The sequence below is a fragment of the Neopsephotus bourkii genome, unplaced genomic scaffold, assembly GCF_033783945.1.
Source record: "Neopsephotus bourkii isolate Nb327-2 ecotype Australia unplaced genomic scaffold, CSIRO-AGI_Nbou_v1 NB_1624, whole genome shotgun sequence".
Lineage (NCBI taxonomy): Eukaryota > Metazoa > Chordata > Aves > Psittaciformes > Psittacidae > Neopsephotus > Neopsephotus bourkii.
This window is the reverse complement of record NW_026902099.1, coordinates 10189064-10212159: the sequence shown is the minus strand read 5'-3', so window position 1 is coordinate 10212159 and position 23096 is coordinate 10189064. Positions and strand designations below refer to the sequence as shown.

General features: G+C 35.9%; 1 protein-coding gene across 3 annotated transcripts in view; it reads right to left on the bottom strand.

Moving 5' to 3' along the window:
* Positions 1-5529: 5529 nt before the first annotated feature.
* Positions 5530-23096, bottom strand: part of TFEC (transcription factor EC) — a 130236-nt gene continuing 112669 nt past the window's right edge. For all 3 annotated transcript variants that reach the window (XM_061373042.1, XM_061373040.1, XM_061373041.1), the window contains 5 exons: positions 17820-17931; positions 16909-16965; positions 15723-15798; positions 7918-8065; positions 5530-6973 (listed from right to left, as the gene is read on the bottom strand). In XM_061373042.1, coding sequence (XP_061229026.1) covers positions 6593-6973; positions 7918-8065; positions 15723-15798; positions 16909-16965; positions 17820-17931 — 774 coding nt within the window. In that variant the 3' untranslated portion in view covers positions 5530-6592. The remainder of the gene's footprint in view (positions 6974-7917; positions 8066-15722; positions 15799-16908; positions 16966-17819; positions 17932-23096) is intronic.

The window sequence follows — 23096 nt, the reverse complement described above, 5'->3', positions numbered from 1 at the left end:
ACTAACAGGGTTTGAAGTAGAGATTGCTTGGCCTGAACTGAGCTTTGGCTGCACTCTTCTTTAAATACCCTCAGGATCAGTGGGAGGACGCCTGGGAGGTCTGCAGAGGAGCTCAAGCACATTGCCAAACCCTTGCTCGCTATAGCAGGCAACTGGGTTGTGTAATGTCAGTTTTGTACTTGAAGATTTTGAACCTGGTAGGAGTTACAAAGGGAGCACGTTCTGAATTTGAGGCAGGAAGAGTAGGAGACCTTCCATCCATCCATGGAAGAAATCCATGTGGAAAGTGTGACTGGGGATAGGTGGAGAGTCTTTGTTATTTGACTCCACTGGTGGTGGGACTGGGTGCAGAAAAGGGCGATTGCCATCACTGTCATATGTGTTGCACTGGCACGTGGTCTTGGGACATCCCTGGGGTACCATCGGGGGTGACATAGGACACATAAATATAACATGCTTGAATTCCAGAGGCCTAAAAGGGAAGGTAGATTTCTAATTCAGGGAGTAATTATTTTTTTTTTAAATGTAAAACCACTTTGGGGGAGCCATTTTTTTTTTATATTTCCTCTTTTGAAAACACACCTGTCTAGGAATGTTTGTATTTTGAATGTGTTAGCCGTGATCTTAACACTTGAGTACGTATACTTAGGTACAGGGATCTTATCTGGGGGGAAAATGCAGTTTGAAAAGTAACCAATATGACATATCTCAAAGACATTTGAAAAAAATGTCATTTCTTCTGATTTGGGGCATTTCCCCTCCTTATACAAATTGTTGCCTATCAAACTCATAAGCATATGAATTTCTTTGACTACACTATTGTTCAATCTGCCTGTTCATAACTCAGCTTCTTATTCCATTACAATGCTTGAATGATTCACACAGAGTGTTTCCAATCCACTTTTCCTATCTTGTGAAACTTTTTAACGAAATGTTAGCATTTGCAGGCACCAGATGTTTTGACATAAGGAGAAGCAATATGTAAATTTTAATCCATGCTAGGAACAATAGCCTGGAGGCACCTTTTTCTTATTACATGAATCATATACTTAACCACAATGTGGTGGATTATATCAAAATCATCACCACCCTGTATATAGAACACTTGTCTTGTGGTTGCCAATTAATGAAACTGATATATATTTATCTTGATGGGTACCAGTGATTTAACCAATAAGCCTTAGCATACTTCTCTGCTGCAGCCTCCTTTATAATTAGACTTTTGGTCTGATTATTAGCACAATTTCATACATTTTCCTCTAATCTCCCATTGGTTGACAGTACAAATGATGCTGACATTAAATCTGTCTGCCGATTGCAAATATCACTACTTTTAATCAAGCAGTGTATCACATAGTGCTTATTTAAATCCCTGAAATAACTTTTGATTTTATTTTCTGATGCTGTTTATTTAATCATTAAGTGTCTGAGTCTGCAACAGGCTTAGCATTGCCTTTCTTCAAAGTGAACTGAGGGCCCTTAGTCCCTCACAAAGAAGCTGAGTACCTTTTATGATCAAATCCTAAGTGCATAATAAATATGTAAAAAAGCAAAGCTTCTTTCCATAGTTAATCACTGAACTTTAAATAATATTTATAATAAAATTCTGTTTTGATACTGATAGGGGTGTCTTAATGATTTCATGAAATAAAGAGCCGGGAGAACATCTTTGTTACAAATAGAATGTTTATCTGATATACACAAACAATGAGCAGTACTTTACATGAAAAAATGAACTATTACAAAACTATAGCTGAAAAATATATATTACTACTCAACTACTTTTGAATTATTTCATGCACAGAAAGCACCAAATGTCTTCTAAAGAAAGCAGCACTTTTTATATTAGGAATTAAAAATTTAATCCAAATCCTTACTTATTTCATTAAGTAAGAGTATCTTTTAGTGCCAAGTGCCACCTAATTATCAGCTTTAGAAAATGTTTTACATCTTAAAATACAATATTCTGTTTATCCTAGATTGTCTGGGGAACATCTAGTACATTAAAAGGTTTTTGTACAGCATCTTAGTGATTTAACTGATATCATCATGCCTGCTAGCAATTTTGCAACATTCTGAAAACACTTTCTATAAATCAAAGCATTAGCAGCAGGAATAAGCAGATGGCAGGAGACCATATTAAAGAATGTATCAATTATTTTTATTAATGGGAGACTACTGGATCATGATGTATCATAATGGACTAAATGTTTAGCAGTTGTGAAGTGTTTTGCCTGTTAGGTATCTCAGATGTTCTTAGTGGATGTTATTATATTGTCTTGTGATGGCATTCTTTGAGGAATCAGATAGTGAAGTATCACAAGGGACAGATAAAGAGATGTTTTAATTTCAGTCCTTTAATTGTATTCATATAATAGATATAAAATACTAGTATGTAGAAAATGCAATTTTAAAAAGATTGCATATACAGTACATAATAAAGTACATTCTGTCTGCATACAATGACTTAGAAAACAAGATACTATATGGTTAACAATGAAAAATAGCAATTATTATAAAAATATTCTACAGTCTCATAATAGCAATGTAAATGCTTTTACTTATCTAAGAGACTTAACATAATTTTAAATTACAATAATTTTACATCCTCCATTCATATATACAGCCTTATTAAAGTCAAAAGGTATTATAATAACAATGTTCTTATTAAGATTAAGTGACTGAATTATAGTTATTTTACTATATAAAGCAACTGTGTTCCTGTTTGTTAAAACTGTTTGCATTTACTGTAGCTTTTCACGCTATTCACGCCATGCACAATGAAATAATTTAGTTTTCTGTTCTTAGTATAACATCTATATCCATTTCATGAATTAAACAGAATATTAAAACTTCAGCTCCCTTTCCTTTTGTATAAGTATCAGTCCACTGGTTTGTGTATTCTGTAAGAGTATGTCCACCAGCTTTGAAACAGCTTTTACTGAAAACAAGCAAGAACTCCTCATTTAATACATCTTGACAAAAATAGCCTGTTCCCCTCACCCTGTGCCCTTCTTGAGGTCAGACTCTGTTAAGTCTTTAAATTCTTGTCCAGGCCCAGAGCTACAGACATATTATGCATCTCTTTCATGAGATTTCATTAAATGGATTTCTGTAGGAAACAGCTAAAAAGTATGTTTTGCTTGCACCACATTTCAATAAAGCCCTCATGGACAGCAAAGAAATTCTGCATGAGGAAGGATGTCAGGATTTGGCCCTGTAGCCATGAAACCACTTTCCTCTGTGCAAACTGACAGGACTGGGCTTTGCTCTGCTCTGCCCTAACAGTCCTCTCACCTTAACAGCAGCCTTACCAAACCTGGGATGGGAAAGTGCTTACTCCAAGAAGTCCAGGATACGGTTACCAGCACACATATCTAAATACCTTTAATACTACCTATTCACACCTTGAATGTTCTAGATTACTGTTTCTTACACCCTGTACCACCATTTAATTTCAAGGGTGATGCTGTAATACAGGTTATGGTTAAAATACTAATTTATGATGGCTTCCTACTAGAAAAATCATAATGGTAGTGAAACAACATTGCCATAATACACACCCACAGGTATGAATAAATTTAGTATTTTGGGCAAGGGGGTGGGAAGCTTTGTATAAATGAAGACAGCTTGAATATGTTTAGTTGCAATACATGTTAATACAACATATTGCAAAAGGAGCATTCACTGTCTTCTGTTAAGTTTCTCATGCAGGAAAAGAAAAGTCTGGTGCTTCAGACTGAAGCAATTGTCAGAAGAATGAAAATCAACTTTAAAAAATTTAATGGATGTACTATAATGTTTTTTTAGAACAGTGCTTATAAAAGTGATGAAATTCAGGATGTTATTTAAAGTCAATATAGTTCAGAAGTATGGTCTAACTCCCATGTAAAAGTTCAATGGGAAAATCATGTAATACATTCATATTTAATTTCTTTTTCTCCATTATGAGCAATCCACACTGGTGTATTTAAAACTAATGTAGTAGAAACTGCAGTACGAGGACAAATGGCATTTGATATCAACCAAGTATCCCTTCTTTTCATCAGCTGAAATGGACAACACATATCCTACACTAGACATAATGTGAGCATAAATGTTACTTTTAACTCATCATATCTTATATTCAAATGTCAATATTAAATAGTCATTGGTAAAACTAAGTGGTTCCTCTTTTAATGACTCTAATTTACAGAAGCAGCCAATTAAAATGCTGATCAATCTTATGTTCAGTTACCTTTGGTTAATACCCATTAGTTTTTCCACCCATTTCCTCCATGCTACTAAAGAAGATAAAATTACAAGAACCCTGTTTGTTGTTATTATTTTTAACCATGCAATGGAACCATATCATAGCCTGTTCTGAGGGTCAGGTGCTGGCCTGTCTGTGAAGCAACATAATCATAAACAACAAGAAGATTGGTACTGGTCTGTCTGAGGTGTAAAGGGTAGGGCCAGTTCTGTGCAAGCTGCGCCTCACCTAAAAAATCCACTGCGCAGGCTGGAAGGGCTTACTCTCACTTGTCTGTAATGGACAGGTGAGGGTTGAAACAGTAGGTGACAAGGTGCATGGGAAGCTGCAGATCCAACCTTGCATGCAGGCGGACCAGCGCACGGGTAGCTCGAGATCACTCAGGAGATGACAGTCCTGGTCGGACATTTCCTGATTGCCTTAGCACCCTTTTTTTCAGCCAGATTTGCATATCCCACATGCCCTTGGTCATCCTGCTTGTAGTAAGCGTGGTTAAAGCCCTTCCCAAATCTTTGCTCATGAAGCCAAGCCATCAATCAAACACCTGAGTAACATGCACAGGCTTATAGAAATCCTTGATTTTCGTAAAAAACATATATTCTTGTGAAATTGCATACTCCATCATCTTTCATAGCCATCCAGATGTAATTTATTATCCCACTGTTAAATTGCCAATTAAGAAACTATCATGACACTAGCATGGTTGGTCAAGAATGGGCTATGGCCCTGGCGTAACACAAACCTCACAAGGACTGTGAGGAGGAGGTACCAATAACAGAAGAGGCAAAAGGAAGAAACAATTGTTGTGCTCTTGGATAATATGTTTAAATACATTTAAAATGTTCATGAAAACAACAGTCCACTTTAATCTCTTCTTACTATTTCCAATCCCATGACACTTCAGAGGTGTGAGGCAAGCTCAGTGTCAGCAAAATTAATGCACATTTTTTAAATATATTTTGAATTGTTAAAGAACTCCCTAATGTGATCTTTTGGCTTTGGTTGAGGAAGAGCTATGAAGAACCCGTGCCAGCTTATTTTCCCATGTCTTAATATTACAATTAGAATGAATGCACTTAGTGTCCTCCAGGAACATGTATCACTGTCCAGAATTTCACTATGCATAGAAATGATATGCCTTCTATCTGCCTTCTAACTGCCAAGCCTTTACTGAGTCATCAAAACACATTTTCTGAACGCCCCCTCCCAGCAAGCTAGTTATGAGAAGCAGTGCATCACATCAGCACTTCTGAATATCTCCTTCAGTTTGAAAAGTCAAATCTGAAATTACATTCTCTTTGTTTCAAGTGTATGCGATGGGAATCTTGTAATTCCTGTCCATTTTCATACGGATAAAAGGCATATGTATAGATAAAATAGAGTCCCTTTGGATAAACCTTACTGTACTACCAAAGGACACTGAGAGCATTGCCTAGAAGCACAGTGCTGTGACTCTGAATTCTGATCTCTTCCACACAAAAAGGGACACAGTTTTAATATTCTTGGAATAAGCAGCTGACATAGCACTGTGACCAGCAGTGCTTGTTTTAAATTGTGTTAATTGTAACCCAGAGTATCTTTGTGGAGTCTTGTGCATCCACGCAGTCTTTCTGCTGAAATGTCATGTCCTTTGCTGTCTTAGTTCGTTTTAGTCTCTGTCATTATGTTACTTTCCTTTTTTCTTCTGTATTATTAATATATATATTACAAGTCTGTTTTTTTTTTTACAAATGAAATTTAAAAAAAATGGAATACCATGGAAAGCTTAATAGATTTTCTGATTTTAAAGAGAAGCCTACACAGTTTAAATTTCATGCTCACTTCACTTGTGTGAAAGCATTACCATCTGTTTCTTTCAGATTTTAAAACCTGTAAAATCTCTACAGTTCCCAGCTTAAATAGTTCCCTGTTGCTTCATGTTTTGTAGAATTTTTAGTTATACAGAAAAAAGAATTAAGCAAATTACTAAAACTCATCTTTATATCAGAGAAATGTGAACAGAGATTGAAGAGAGAGTTTGAATACACTTTCGTAACATGGGTATTCCTTTTGTGGCAACCATTTTCATAGTGCTGTAAAACGTCCTGGAATGACAGTAAAAACGTTCCCAGTGAAGAAAGATTTGTGCAAATGTCATCTGTGAACAGAGGGTGTAAATTTGGAGCAAAGTGATGTGAGTTCATGTCCATCTCATTTTCCTGTGAAGTAAGGGCTGATTTAACACCCTTGTCATGTAGTAACTTATCTTCACAGTGGCTCTCATTCATATATGAAATAAGCACAAACACCATGCTTAAGTACAACTCAGTCTTTTAGAGAAGTATGAGGACCTTTCTGATTTTATAAATCATCTCCATCATCTGTGCTAAAGCTGCTTCTCCTGCTGCTCTCTTTTGATGCAGCTGGGGATGTGGAGGACAAGAGTGGGTCTGTTCCAAATGGAGACACCGTATCATCCAGTAAAATTTCTTCTAGTCGTTGCTCTTCTTTTAAAGCTGCACTGAAGGATAGATCTGTGAAATGTGAAAGCGGATCGGAAAAGGTTGTAGATCCATCACAAACATCAGAATTTTGCTCATGTGCTAGAGGCATTTGTTGAGAGTAATCTACAGAGTTCTCCTCTGGATAAGACTGTTGCTTGATGACCTGTGCAGCTAAATCAACAGCACTGAGTGAAGATATGACTGGAAGGCCATGTGCACGTGCCTGGATTTCCAGTTCCTAATTTTTCAAACAAAAACGATTAGAAAATTAATTTAAAAGACAAAGCAGTGTCATTAGAACTACTGCAATAAGCATACATATCATACATGCAATTTCATGATATTTTGTTCCAGTTGTGAGGCTCTTTTTAAATATGAAATTGCTAATCTATGAAAATTTGCTACTAAAAAGTGTTTGTATTTCTCCTCCGGTTGTTAAGCAACTGTCCTATGGGAATATTAAGGATAAGACAGTCTCTCTAAAAGTATTGCATACTGAGCCCAATAAAGGTGACAGAAAAATGTTGCAATTTTCTAATTAGTTATTCACAGTCATCCAGAGAAACAGAAGATATTTTATTTGATGATGCTTATTATATACACATATATATGTAAAACATCACTTATAAGAAGATTGATTTTATGTCTGTCTATCCATTTCATCTTCAAATGTGTCTATAATCAAATGTTATATTTCAAGCCACGCAGGGCTATATTCTGCTGTTTCATGTCACAGGCAGATATAACAAGGCACACTATACCCAAGGAAGTATAACAACTGAAATGATTACAGAGGGAAAATGAAAATACTGAAGGGAATTTTGTGTCCAGTATTGATTTTATTTATTTTTTTTCTGCATGGAGGTATTTTTTTTGCTTCCTTTTTTGTCTTTCTTTGGCTGTAATGCATAAGAAACCAGAACAATAAGGAACTTGTTTCTACAAACACTTTATTAACGTCATTAACTTTCAAGGTATTCCTTTATATAAGGTCCAATTATCAAACGAATTTCCTAGAAATCTAAAAAGTGCCCCCTCCCCAGTATACACAGCAATAAGTAGGGAAAGTCAGTTTATTTTTAATAAATGCCATTTGGTGGAAAAGGATATAGGTTAATAAAATTTGATGACGGATAAGTACTGAGGAAGCTTTGTAAGTCATGGCAACGCTCTTATACAAACCTGAATTCGGAGTAGAAGTCTTCTGTTAGCATGCTCTAATTTCTTTTGCCTGTGTTCTAATTCTCTGGCTCTCTGTTGTTCTTTTTGTAGCCACTTGATGTACTCCACTGATGCTTTTAAAATAGTTCCTTTGTTCCAGCGCATATCACTGCAGAATGTAGAGATAACCTTTTCACAATTGTGCATGTCAGCAGAATTCATAAGAACTTACAAAATCTTTTACATTAATATGAAATAATGATTTACATGACTATTATTCACTCTTAGATATTATTGCTTCTGAATGGAAATTTTAATAGAATAGTTAAGAAGCCCTTATATAGTAAAATTAATCCCAGAATGAAAATAAGTGTCAAAAGAAAGTAATAAAGTGACTTTTTGTGGGAGAGCTAAATGCAATATCATGATTCTACCATTACAGTTTTTATATTTTTAGTGAAAATTGCTTTTATTATTAACTCTAAGATTAAAATCTATGTGCAGTATTTCTGCATTAATGAACTAGGAAATATACATCACTGAGGACTTAAGCCTAAATTTTTAAAGATCATTTTGAATATACTACTCCTTTTACCTGACTTGCTAATGAGGTTGCTTTTATGCTTGTGGAAAAAAAAATGGTCTGTGTTGAATGTGATTCCTCACTGATGACAAATCACACTTGCATAACTATAATGTCTATGGAGTGACAGAAATCCCATTCAAAAAACTTGAAACAATATAAACCAAGTTAAACCCCACAGCTACATGCAGACCCTGACTCCATAGAAAAGCCTTGTAAAAAAAAAAAAAGATTACACCTGTCCATCATTCAGGAAATCATGGTTTAATTCCACTGTACAAGCAGTCTTACTAACAACAATACACTTGTTCAAATGGATCTGTTTCAAGGACTTTCATGTACACATTTATTAACTTTCCATTGTATTCCTTTATGTAAGGTCTTGGAGACCTTTGAACAAGGATGAAATTTGTTGAAAATATTTAATTTCTAATAAAGAATAGTATTTTGTGATACAGGATGAGCCTGCTGTGTTAAATATACAGACGGAAGAGTTTATCTGAACTATCCACTTCACTGCAAGATAGCTTAGATCGAGTGATACTAGTGATAAAACTTTATGGATCTGATAGCTTTAAAGATGCTCAGAAGAATATGCAAAATTATTTGTGATAAAACATTACAGTGTTAAACCACATCCTAGAATTTAAAACATTTGCTAGAGATTTGGGAGAACCAGCTTTTTGATCAGAGAAGGCTCAGATTTGCATCTCTGTCCTCTTTGGGCAGCACACTGGGACCTCCCCTTGTCTCAGTGGTATAAGCCAGCAGTGCACAGCTTTTGTGATTAGAAGGTAAGGAGGTCAGAGAGAAAATAATTATTGTCTCAGACCCTGCTGTCTGCAAAGCCAAAACATCAGAGGCTGCTTGCTGAAGTGGCCTCATGTAGACATTCCCTGGTCAAAAACCATTAATGATGAGGTGGGTCTGGGAACCAAGAGCAGAACTTGTCTCCCTCATGACAGCTGCATCATCTCTTGGCAGTCTCTCTGCCTTCTCCCCCTCCCTGTACTTCTTGTCCAGGTGAGAAGACAGAACATTTTCCTGACAGCATCCATGAATTCTCTTCTAGGAGAGGACTTTCTCCTTATATGTGGGAAACCTATATTCAAACTGTAAAGGTTAAGGAAGTTTTAAGAACACATGTTTATTTTCTGGACAAATCTTTGACTGCCATCACATTATAATCTCGATTTCTTCAGACATCTTTGGAAAGTTAGGTATAATAATGAAAGGTCCATATTTACACTTTCATTGCAGTGGAGTTTGAAGGCAGTGAGCTGCCTGTCTACAACAGAGTAGTCCCGAACAAATAGAACCAGCTTAATTTTGGAGAACAACAACATTTCAAACTGGGAATCTCCACTGCCATCTCAGGTATGACCTATGTATGCTAGATATTGCTCAGAATTACAGTAGGGTTTCGTTTGATTTCAAGTGAAAACGACTGATTTAGGACATTTACATGGCTACTTTGAAAAGTGCTACAGTAAGAAGAATACTTTTAGCATAAACTTCAGAGAAACACAGTCTGCCTAGGCAAGGGGGTCAGCTCCTCCTAGCATGTAATTAAGACAAAACTAAGCAAGTTTTGGACTGATTTTCTGAACATAAAAATATATTACTATGAAATTAAAAATTAAGCCATAGCTGGCAAAATGGAAATAATTAAGGCATATAACAGCAGCAGAAAAATATGCATATATCACTTATTTGGCAAATATTTAAGTTATTTCACAAAAAAAATCATGTCAGTTACAAAATGTTATGAATTCAAAATCAAATTCAAAGATATTTTTTGTTATTTTTTCTCATTTACATATGAATAAGCCATATATTGATGACTTTGTATTCATGAATATTCATTCTGTATTTGGAATCTTTTTGTGATGGAATTCATTCACGTTATACATAATTGACAAACTTTCTGATATTGCTTACTTTTAGATCCTGTTACCTTGATATTTTTATTCTTTACATATATGGTAATGGTTTGTTTTTCTCACAGGTTCAAATTAGTTTCCACTGGGGGGCTAATTCCTGGATTCAAATTGCCACAGGGATGGGTCTCAGCAGCTTCTGCATGAGGTATATATGGATAGACATCCCTTGTAGTAATATTTACAAATTTGAGAGGCAATACTATCATGGAGCTCTAAGGTGCTGTGGCTACTATTATAATTTAAGAGACTGTTATGTGTGTGTACATGTGCATATGCATGTATCCTGCATATTTTCTAAATCTCTAATTATATATACATATACTGGTTGTTGTCTTATTAAATGAGGAATATTGGAGTTAAGTCTTTCAGTATCTAAAGGCAACACAGCAAAAGATCAGATGGTGACCTTAGAAGCCAACATCTTTTTCACTCTGCATCTCTCATTTATACAAGGATTAAAAGAAAATACTGAAGATGTCTGTGCTGGTTCTGCACTGCAGACACTCTCTACCCATTCTGTCCCAGAGCAACTACAGCAGTCACTGAACAGTGCTGCGGAGAAACAGAGGCTCTGTGCAGGTGTGCAGGGTTGGAAGAGTAGCAGTATAACTAGCGAGAATGAAGGCAAATGGGGGGAATTGTCTGTATATCAATAGTCTGCAATGTATACAGCTCTGCTTAGCAAGGAGGCAGACAAGCAGATTCATCTAATGTGGGATGAAATAACTAACTCAGCATCTGAAGATGGATTAAATACAAGCAGAGCAAGTGCATAGGAAGAATTCAAAAATTCTCTGATCAGTTGACGGTTATTTCTCTGAAAATGCTGAATTCTAAATTGGAAGTAAATAAAATTATCCAAAAAGTTATAAAAGTGGTACGATGAAATCGTGGGGTTTTATTTTTAAAGGTTCATATTGTGTGCTTGCTCAGTATATAATAGAGACAAAATTTGAAAAGACAAGGTATACAAACCCATCTGAGAACATTTAAAACCTGAGCAACCACTGGCAGTTGCTAGCCTTTTGACAGGAAACTACATTATAAAACCAGACAAACAGTTGCATTCATAACTGTTATGAACCTACAAAGTTAGATATAGACCTCTCTCTTTGGAGACAGAAGGAATCCTTTTTTTCATTTTACTGTTTTACTATCTGTTAATTCCTTTCTTGTTTTTGGGGGGGGGGGGGGGGGGGAAGGGGTTTGTTTCTTTGTTTGCTTGGGGTTTTTAATATGAGGCTCCATCCTGTAAACACTGAAACACATCGGAAACTCTACATGGGAAGCAATAGTATGAGAGCAGTAAGAAGCTTTGCAAGTCTAGTCATCAGCAATGATCTCTGCAAATGAAGACTGTATCTCTGTGTGTGAATGTGATACAACATTTTGAAATGTTTAGCAAGCTATGTATGTGAAATCTGGGTTAATTAGGAAAGGTCTACCACACATAACATGATTTTGCATGGAAAAGGAGCAAATAAGTATAAACCCCAAACATTGTGGTTTATTGGTCTCTGAACCCTGGCTCCTCCAAATTTCACCAGTTAAATCTCTCTACAAATCTCAAATGCCCAGACAAAAACATTACTCTCACCTAGGGGAGTTTCTCATTTAGGAGAAAAGAAGCATAGCCATAAGACTGATCTACAACTCATTTCCATTGCTTAACTTTGCTGAAGACAAAGGAACTTCACTGATTTACACAAGTTGAACTCCAGTAGACAAGAGCACCTGATCATCCAAGACTGAAACTAAACAAAAACAGTTTGGGAAAGGGTGATAGTCACTGAGCTTTCCAGCCACAGGGCAGTTACTGATAACAAATACATTTGTGAAGTTGAAGCTACATTTGTAGACCGTTTCCCTATTTTTGAGAAATTAGCTATAAGCTAAGCTTGAAGGACTTTGCACTTGTTATGACCTGCACAATTACAAAGTGATTCTCTGGAAAGAGGCATCAAGTTCCTCTTTATAATAGCTATATATATATATATACACGCAAGCTTTTCCTCTGCAAGAAATATGGGTTGTGCTGGCCACTAACAGATCTGTCCACAAACAATAGAGAGAAGGTCAGGCACTGGCAGATGCAGAGAGCAGAGAAGAGAGAGTGAGAGCAGCCCTCTACTTCTGCCCAAATCCTCAGTGGTTCTCTTAACATCCCAGTTCTGTACAATGATTGGAAATCTTAAAGGAAATATTTTTTCTTCTCAGTATTTCTGACAATTCTAGTCATAAGACAGCTCTTGTGTAGGCATTTCCAGACTCCATCACAACGTGAAGTCCAGTTAACCACTTAAAAGGTGGATTCTGAAGGGCTGAACACAAAGGAACAATGAATGGAAAGGTAGATATATTTAAAGGAGCAGGTTATACGCTTTTCAGCAAAATATGACTACGTATTTTAAGTCCTTTTTTTATTCTATTTTTGAATTATTCTGTATAACTGTTTTGCATTTCTGAATCATCTACCACTTGGATATCTAAGCATTGAAAATTAAACAAAAGAGTCAAAGTTCTTTGCAACTTATACTTATCTCCATTTTCTAATGCTGATGAAGTGAACTTGAAACACCCATTCATTTAAGCAATGTAATCCACACTTTTCATCATTAAATTAAAAAAAAAAAAAAAAGAAGAAAAAAAAGTGAGAAGAATAGGGGCTTAAGCCAGTCAAAAGAAAGTCCCTGTGGAAGCTCTGCAGGAGCCAAACAAGTTCACTATATAACTAACAAAACAGAAGTGAAATAAAAACCCCACACACCACTTCTAAGAAATATAAATCATAAAAGCTTTCCAAATAGCATCAAAAATGTCCTTTTCTGTTCCTGAGTCTGAATGTAATCTTCTTGAAGCAAGCCATCTGGGACAGGCATGCTAACCACAATGGCTTAGTTATAGTAGTATTTGCTCTTCAATACAAAAGCTGATTTGCTTCACTGTCATTAGTCCAAGCATCAGTAAGGTTTCTCCTTTTACAGTTAAGTTCTCACTAAAAGAAGAATCTTCTAAAATCAATATATAAGGTGAAAATGCTATGTGTGGTAAAATGTTACAGATAAAGTATTGTAAGAGATGATACATCTCTTTCTTTCAAAGAAGAAGGGGGCAGATTGGGGGCACAGTAAGGTGTTATGAAGGAAAAAGCAAGAGCTGAAAGAGAGGGTAAGGACACTGAGTTACGATTTGGCAACACAGGACCATACCAGAAAGAAATAATAATATTGATCTGTTCAGCCAGCAAAACAACATAACAAATTAATGTACTTCAACCTACTAATATATATTTTTTAAAAAGTGTTTACACTTCTTTGGATTAATGTAACCTGACACCAAGATACAGAAAAGTTATGTTATGAACTACTTCTTCAAAAGGGTCCTGCATCTTTTGATGCCTCTTTTTTTTTTTTTTTCAACACCAACTTGAAAGCTTCTAAATAAACCTATTTTCAAAAGGAGCACTGATTACCAGCCTTTTGAAGACAGCAGTCCTCAGAACATGAGATACTTAAGTTCACCTCCTGCTTTTGTAAACATGAGTCACTTTGGGGCTGTCACGCTGATTATTTCAGTCATGGGTTTTCAGACTAAAACAAGAAAAGGTGGTGTTTTCAGGTTCTATACCTGAAGCTTTTTCATCAACACCACCATCAAAATCTGGGGGTAAAATCCATCATACACTTACTGGGGCAAAATTATATGTCTGGATCATTCATTTTAAGAACTTAAGTGATTGCTGTAGGTATTAATGTCTTGAGTAAGTTCACAACCTAAAGCTGAATCCAGACCAAAGCATGGAACTGACACACCTCTGTAGGCAATCATAAATCACAACTGGAATTTATAGCTCATGTCCATTTCTAATTGCAGTATAACTTGCTTTCAGTATTGCTTTATAGCTGCAAACCAACAGTGCCATCCACTGTTTTTCTGAGAAATCTTTCAATCACTTGCCCAAATGGTCTTGAATACTGAAAGATGCACCAGCAAAATTAAGTCTTCTACCACTCTGTGTTTGCAATGGATCACATGTGGCCAAAAATTTATTTAGGTACTTAAAGCCCTTTTTATTTTAACTCAGCAGCAATACCTAATTCTATACTGATAACAAGAACATGCCCATTTATCTAAGCTTGGGTGGATGCTGTAGAAGGAGCCAAATTTGAGAGTTCTCAAAAATGGATTTGTTATGTTAACTTTCTCTCTGATGATTTCACTCCAGTGGCTTGTTATTCCATCCAACTTGCACTTATGTAAGTCTCACACAGCTTTATATTGTTGTAGAAATCCTTAATACAATCAGAAGTTTCTTAGTCCCAAGAAAAAGAAAAAAAATCCACAAAGGTTGAAATATCAATAGATTTTTCATTTAAAGTATCATGCAAGTCTGTATTCACATGCAAATGATAGAAATAAAATCTGTATAACCAATTTTATTCGAGTTAGAGTCATGATAGTGCATGGTTTTAAGATTTCCCTGAGTAACATGAGAAATATAAGGCTAAGGATCAGCATTAAATATCACGCTGAAGTGGTATTGCTAATCCTGCAATAGGCTTTTTTCATATTGATGACAAATATAAGCTTTAAGGGAATGCAGGTATCTCTTAAGCAATGCATTTTATATTACTGTTAAGCATTACTATAAAATTATAATATTCTAGCAATTATATCAATTATTATTTTTATCCTTGCATCTTAGGAATGGTGTTTTCCCTGCGCTGAGTGGAGGGCTTCTGAAAAATTCTCAGTCTACAGGCTCAAGCTGTTTTGTTGTGGGTTTTTTTGCTTAGGCAAAGGGCATACAGTGACAACACGCATTTTGTTTTATCCCACTAGAGGGCCCATGTCAAGGGCTGAAAGCATCGCTCCTTCCCTCGGCCGAGACACCACACAATTGCTCCTAGCGAAAGAGAGATGGACTTTCTGTTGTTTGGCTTATCTTATTTTTTTTCCTATTTTTGGTTTTGTTTGGATTTTGTTTTTTTCGGGCTTGTTGGTGGTGGGTTTTTTTTCCTGGTGTGAGAAACACCTGGAGCTACTTTCATTTTATTATCCTTTCACATAAGTTTTCCCAATAGGACCCAGAAATCCGTCAGAGGCTTGTTGCTTTAACAGCCTGATCTGAGCCAGTGACCCAGCATGGAAGTCTTTGATTCCCATTACTCAGTCCTACAGTTAGTGTATGCAACTGTCTTTCCCCCATTCTTCCTATTTCCCCTCCTTCCCTCCTTGCCCCTCCACCACCCCTATATTTAAACTATAAACATTATTATAGGAAAAGCTGTTGAACTCACGGATCATTAGACTTGGGGATGAGTGTGCCAAGCTCCTTGATTCGGTAATTAATATTATACCTTCTTCTCCTCTCAACTGTTAAAAAGAAACAGTTACTATTTTTATGGTGAAATATTCTTGGAGAAATTGAACATAAAACATTTTAATTAGATAAAAACAAGTCAGTCGATGCACAGAAAAAATCTTCCTCTAATAAAAGTTCCAACATGATCTCTTACCTGCCTCTGACTTACTCACAGGACAAACTCCATGATTAGTAGTATCTTTTTATTTTACCCTACCTAAAGGTTTCTCCCCCATTTACAGCTAGACTCCTAGAAAATGAAATAGTCACAGATTGTCTAAACATGAACTAAAGCTTCTTTTTTTTTCTGATGTTTACATATCCTTTTTCCACTCTGTTTCCACACAAGGGAGTTTCACCTTAGTGGAATTTGCAGATGACTTCAACAGTGATCATTTTCAATATTTAGACACTGGACTATGAATTTCACTATGTTCTACGCCTAAAGTTCAGGAAACTATTCCTCTAGAACTGCAGTGTCTAATATGTGTGCATGTCTGCACTGTTCTTCATAAAGGAAAGAGAAGTATATCCCAGCCTACAGCAGCTGGGGGCTTGTGTATCAGAGCAAAGTCAGAGCACTGTGAGTCCTGCCCTGATCTCCTTTGGTGACATACAATTTCCCCAAGTGTAAGTGCTTAACTAAGTGTCTAGAGATTGCCCAATATCCTCTGCAAATATTTTTGCTTCCCATCACCCATAGAGAGATACAGCCTCTCACTTGGGTGCTTCAGCAAATAAGGTGTGAAGACTGGATTTTCACTGTTGTTTTTTTCGCCATCTGCCTCCTTTCTTGTCTGTTTTGCACTGTAATCCTTAGAGACAACATAAAGTAGAGTATGCAAGTTACATGTACAACTTTAGAATAAAAACTAGTAGCAGGAGATGATACGTAAAGAAATTAATTACAATAAGCAAGTATTTTGAAAGTCAAAAGTTGCAAAAATTAATTTCAAGGAAGAAATCTCTGTGCTTGGCTGTGTTTGCAGACAGAGTTCAATTTGATTACCCTGGTACGTTGATGATCTCGAAGAAGAGCAGAGACATGGTAGCTAATGTATTTTATTTTTGTATTCCTCATACATTCAATTTAATTAGGTGGAAGATGAACATATACTTACTGAGATTATGGTTATCCTTTTTTTGTCTCTCCTTTGCCATTGCTCGTGTATCTGCTTCTGACAGAAAGTAACATCTATTAAAGAAGTTCTGAAGTTGCACTTTCAGTACTTTCACATTTTCAAAATGGCCTCTTGTCAGAAAGAGCAGCTTTCTAGTCTTTTTACTTCATTACTCTTTTTGTTATTATACAAGATCATAAGTTAATCTATATTCTACCAGTACTAAATTTTGAGTGAGTCTGGCAGGTTAAGGATTTTCTACTGCACATTTTTTATTTAAGAATATAGAAATGACATGGTGGGGTACTTTTCTCCAATTTACTGTATTTTACATCAGGATAACTTACAAAACACTAATGTGAGTATGAATTTGCATATCCCATAATGCAAGAGTTAATCAGATTTGTAAGACATTGAACAAACTCACTGTTTCCACTGAGCGACACTAATAAACTGTACATGGTTGTTAGCATTCTTTGGATTAATTGAATGTAACTTTTAAAGTTGTTAATCCATTAATATAGATTTACCTTGAATAGCCGTATTGTAAGGTTTTAAAAGAACCATTTGTTCTACCCTGGAACAAATTTCATGGATGATAATTTATTTATACCATTGATCAGGAGCCAAATGTGGAAGAATCCACTATGTTTCCCAAAATAATTAGGTTTATTAGAAGCATGAAGTTCATAAAAATCAGGGAACAAACATGTTTTCTGAATTGCTAAAGAGAACAGAATAAATCGTTTCTCTTTGGTCTTTGTTCTTTTCCTTAAATGAAACTACAAACTGCAAAATTCTCAGGAATTCAGTTATGGACATCTATTTCATAGGTAAGATTTATTCAACTTTTAAGAGACACATCATCTCTTCTGCAGTTATAAAATACTAAAATCTCAGAGTTCTTTTACCTGTGAGTTCCCTTTTTACTGGTAGATTAGCTGAGCAAGCATTTGTGAGACCCATATTAGCAGGTGCCATTCCCTGGTCACTGTTATATATATCCAAAATGCTGCTAGATAGCTTGAGGAGTAAGGGGAGGAAAGAAAAAAATATTAAAATAAGTTAAGAAATTTAAAGATTTAAAAAACATAAATACACAGAGCAAACTTCTTTGAATATGAGTCGTGTTATTTAGAAGGAACTGTGTCTATCTGTCAAAAGGGGAAGCTTATCTAGTATTAAGTAAAATTGAAAATGAAGGGTCATAGCCTGCCACTGTTACATAAACAGCTTTCTAAGTGCCATTTCTGTGGGTTTCAGATGCAAAGTGATGGCAGGATATGGCCCCTAGTGTCTGGTTTTCGATTACTTCTATACCTTATTTTCCAATAACAGGATTAGCACAAAGGCACTTCAAACATCAATTAGGATGAAAGTGAAAATAACCTTGCTGGTTTTGACCTACTCACCAGTGAATTTTTAACCACAACACTAAACTCTGAATTGCTACTTCACACTGCACCTGGTTTAGCAGTATGAAGATTCAGTGACCCAGTTAGATGTAATAGTTAAAATTAGAGTGGACAGAATATCAAAGAGACTGCTTTAAGGAAAGAAATCGTGCTGTTATTAGGATAGACCAGATAACCTAATAGTTTTATGATCTGTAACATGTATGATCATGCATACTACTACAGTCCCAAATGTAATATAACATTATTTAAATAAAACTATAGAATGTGTTTAAAGATAAGTAAGGCTGAAGTATGTTTCTATTGATTCCAGATAATTATCCAAATATTACTTTTACTTGAATAACTTTACATATCTGAAATAACTGTAACATTCATGAAAGTTCAGTAAAGAACAACAGTTCAGGCTTTGCACAGTTTCTATGATGATATAATCAAACTTTCAGCATTGACCATTGTCTTACATATTTCTGTAATTTCACGTGCAAACAGCTGTATAATGGAGTCCAAATGAAGATTCACACAAAAAGTTTTTGCATTCTTATTGCCTTCTAAGGCAATAAAAGCAACACATCTTTTTCATTTTATCATGCATATAATGTTTGTGCTGAAAATTTTTCTTTTGCAGCCACCACACAAGGGCAGAGAAAGTGAGTTTGGTGCCACTGGGCCAAGAAAAAAAGGAAAAATAAAAAGGAAGAAAAAGTGATAAAAATTGTGGGTAAGAATACTGATATGAAACAGCATTTTCTTTAAGAAAATTGTTTTTCGTAGACAAGAAAACATGATTTACAGATGTGCTCTGCACACATAGATCCTCAAATACCCCATAATTTTTCAGACAGGTCACTGAGACACCACCCATAGTTCTGCTGGGAACCAGCTTTTCTTAGGCTCTAATCATAATTTTACTAAATTTTCTGAGAACCCAGATTGTTTTAAATTCTTCGAGTTGTATAAACTACAATGTACTGAAGCAATCAGGATTCTTTTTTTCATACATATAAGTAACATTAATTTTTAAGGCAGAGTTTTATTACTTAGGAGAGCTGTCAATTCTTAAATACCTTTAGAAATCACAACACCAAGTCAATTTTGAAAACCTGCTTACATATTTGATCTCTCAATGAAAATACTTTTTAAAAGAATGTTTGGAATTCAGTTGAGTATTACTCAAGAACAAGCAACGTTTAATATGTAGGATTTGAATTCTAAGCGCATTCTCACATTAAGCACCTTAGTTTCATTCCAGAGTGGTAAACTGACAAGTAATACTGAATTCACCGCAGCTTTACCTTTTCATTTTCTTTCCTCCAAGCATAGTACAACTACATTCCAAGACTGAAGTCATTTTAGCTCTAGACACATATTTAATTATTTTCTACATTCATGTAAATGAATGTGGCTTATTGAAATGACATGAAAACAGGGTAATATAAAAAATGGAGAGTCAGTGTGATCCTACACTTATTCCAGTGGACCTTGTGTAAGGTTGTTATATGGCTTAGGCTATTGGTTTTGAGAAATGCCAGAAAACATCAATAATGATAACGAGAATAATATAACCTACTAAATAATCTAATGAATATAAAATGCATATTTGCCATATTTTACATATTTTACTCAGCTGTGTACATGAGTTTAATAACTTGCATGTAACTGGTGGCAATCTCTTTAATGTATAAGAATTTCAATGCCAATAATAAAAAAAAATCAGAATTTTAAACTACCATTTGACAAACACAAGATACATCAATGATTACCTCTAATTTTCAAGCAGTAATTCATTCACAGAACATCCATAGAATGGTTAGAGTTGAAAAGGACCTTAAGATCATCTAGTTCCAACCCAAATGCGATGGGCAGGGACGCCTCACACTGGACCTTGTCATACAAGACTCTGTCTAGCCTGGCCTTGAACATTGTCAGGGATGGAGAATTTACCACTTATTTGGGCAACCTGTTCCAGTGCCTCACCACCATCACAGTAAAGAGCTTCTTCCTTATATATAACTTGAAATTCATCTTTCTCCTTGAAATATTGTTAGATTTCTATTGTCTATTAATGTAGGTGTGAATTCAAATGATAAGGCCCAAATCCAGTAGGAAAGGTCATGAAAAAATAATACCAACACATCTGAAAGTTCAGAAGTGTATAAAGGCTCAAAGGAGGGTGAGTAAACTCAAAACCACAGGTAGACATTTCAGCTGAATTTGTTTCACAGCTAATGAATTTACTTTTAACTCATATGTGATTGCCTGTAGTGATAAGATTTCAGAAGCCTCCTTCCATCAGCAAAACTGCTGTGGCAGTGTTATCCAGAGCTGCAAGAGTCTCTCCATGGTCTATGTCTGACTGTGCTAATACTTCCATTGAACATCAAAAGACATGAAATATTTTCCTGTTTATGAATGACAATCAAGGAGAAGGCCAAAAAGACAGATATTATGATGAAGTCTGTTACAGACCATGCAACCAGCATGAAAAAGCAGACAAAATATTCTATAAGCAGCTGAAAGAAGTTTCCTGGAGTGTGTGGAAGATAACTTCCTGACAGAACTATTGATGGATCCAACTAAGGAAGGACCTGTTATTTATGAACAGAGAAAGAATTGTGGGTGATGTGGTGTTTGGAGGCTGTCTTGGGCACAGTGATCATGAGATGACAGCTTTTTCAACTCTTGGAGAAGTAAGGAAGGGGATCAGCAGAACTGTTATCTTGAACTTCTGGAGGGCAGATTTTGGCTTGTTTAGGAGACCGGTTGACAGAGTCCCTTGGGAGGCAATGTTGAAAGGCAAAGGAGTCCAGGATTCTAATCACTAAGAGTATCAAAACCAGCATCATTCTGTCATGCCATGAAGGGGAAATTTGGTCTAATGTCAACTGTCCTAAATTATTCTTCAGAACTTGGACATCAGAGAATAACCCTATGCAACAGCTCTGTCACAGACTGCCTGCAAAATTCTCACTCATTTCCCTATCTTGAAAGCATTAATTTCTAAGTGTCGGGATCACAGGTATGACTAGTAGAACTGGTAATAATCCATAGTTAAGATACTTTGGGGGAACAGCAAATGGTTTGACTCTTCTTAAGCCTGCCATCATCTCAGTCATTGTGCTGAAGGACTGGAAAACAGATTAAACAGTTTACTCAGCTGGCCATAAAAAGGACACACACACAAAATGTTTCTATTATTGATACCTTTATACCTTCCAGGTCTCGGTTTGCTGTCTCCCTTCAGCATTTGTCTGGATGATTCTGCTCAAAGAAGTTGTGCTAATCACACTATCAAGTACTTTATTCTGTGTATTTAGCAGAAATCTCAGGTATATTGTAGTGGCCACTATGATGGATAAATGGCTTCTTTATGGATAGAGCAGAGCCACTGGTGATCTCCATTTGACACACTCTCCTCATTCTCAGCTAGCATAGCATTTTCACACTTACAGTAGGGCAGAGTGGGTATAAAGCACCAGTAAATTAGACTACCTTGACAGTCACTTCTTTCCTACAGCCATGGTGACACATTGAAATATCTGCTATGAATTAGTGCACAAGGAATAACTGTCAATGTCAGGATTCAGGATGAGAAGAAGAAATAGGAGGTGATTAATCTGATCTGTCTTGGACACTTAGAGTGAAGTGAAGTTAATCACCTGCATCTTCTTAACTCTAAAGAAAGCCTGGTGTGACTGTTGCAGGGTTTCTCCTGCATGTACCTCCTCATGACACCTCAGTGTGCTCTGAATGTGAAAATTTGCAAATACACTCTCATTTTAAAAATCACATAAAAGCAAAGCAAACCAGACTGGATTATTCTTGAAAAATATTCACATTTCTAATTATGGGGGAGTACATTGACATAATCGTACAAAAGTCTGATGCGATCTTACTAAAAGTACAATTTATTTGCAGTTTGGGGTTATATCATATGTGTACAATGATGATATTACAAGTATACAGAAGTGTCACATCTGATGAAACCCAAAGCATATTAAACTCCATCCAGATGATTACACTATGTCAAAAGCATGTTCTTGATTTTGATTTAGAGATATGAGAACATTTAGGTATGAAAAGTTCTGGGAAATAATCTATTTATCCTGCAGGTGTCATGAGCTGTATTAGTTCACACTTGTGTTGTTCTGAGAAGTCCTGGTAAGTCACATAATTTCCAGCCTTTCCGTTCATGATACTCATATTTATGTATGTGTGTCTGAGAATGTAGATACAAGTGGCTCAGAAGGGGTGAGGACACACATATTAAAAATAGCAGTATATAATTAGCCTTTTTTTTCTAGTTCTAAAATACAGCTAGCTTTGGACAAAAGATTAACAACCTTTAACACAGTGAATGGTTAAATGGGAATAACCAGTGACAATGTGGTACAGGAAGAGAATAATACCATATCTAATTAAAACTGCAGGAGAATTAAAGAAAGCAGACTGTAATTAACAAAGTTAGCATTTGGCAAGGACACTGGGGTTAACATCCCTCCTTTTGTGTAAACTGTCAAGAGATCTTCAATGCCTGTGTGCAGAGACTGGAACATGAGAATTTCCATTCATGGGGCTCAGTCCGGAAAGATGCTCAACTTAGACCAATTATAAATGACAACTTCAGCTGAAGAACCTAAGTACCTGGCTTGAGATCAGCAGCATCTCACAAGAACCTGTGACCATGTGCTTGCTGGCAGTTTCCAAGACAAGTACTATAAAGGTCTCATACAGAGAAGCTTTTTATATTCAATACTTGTGTCTGAACTGCTA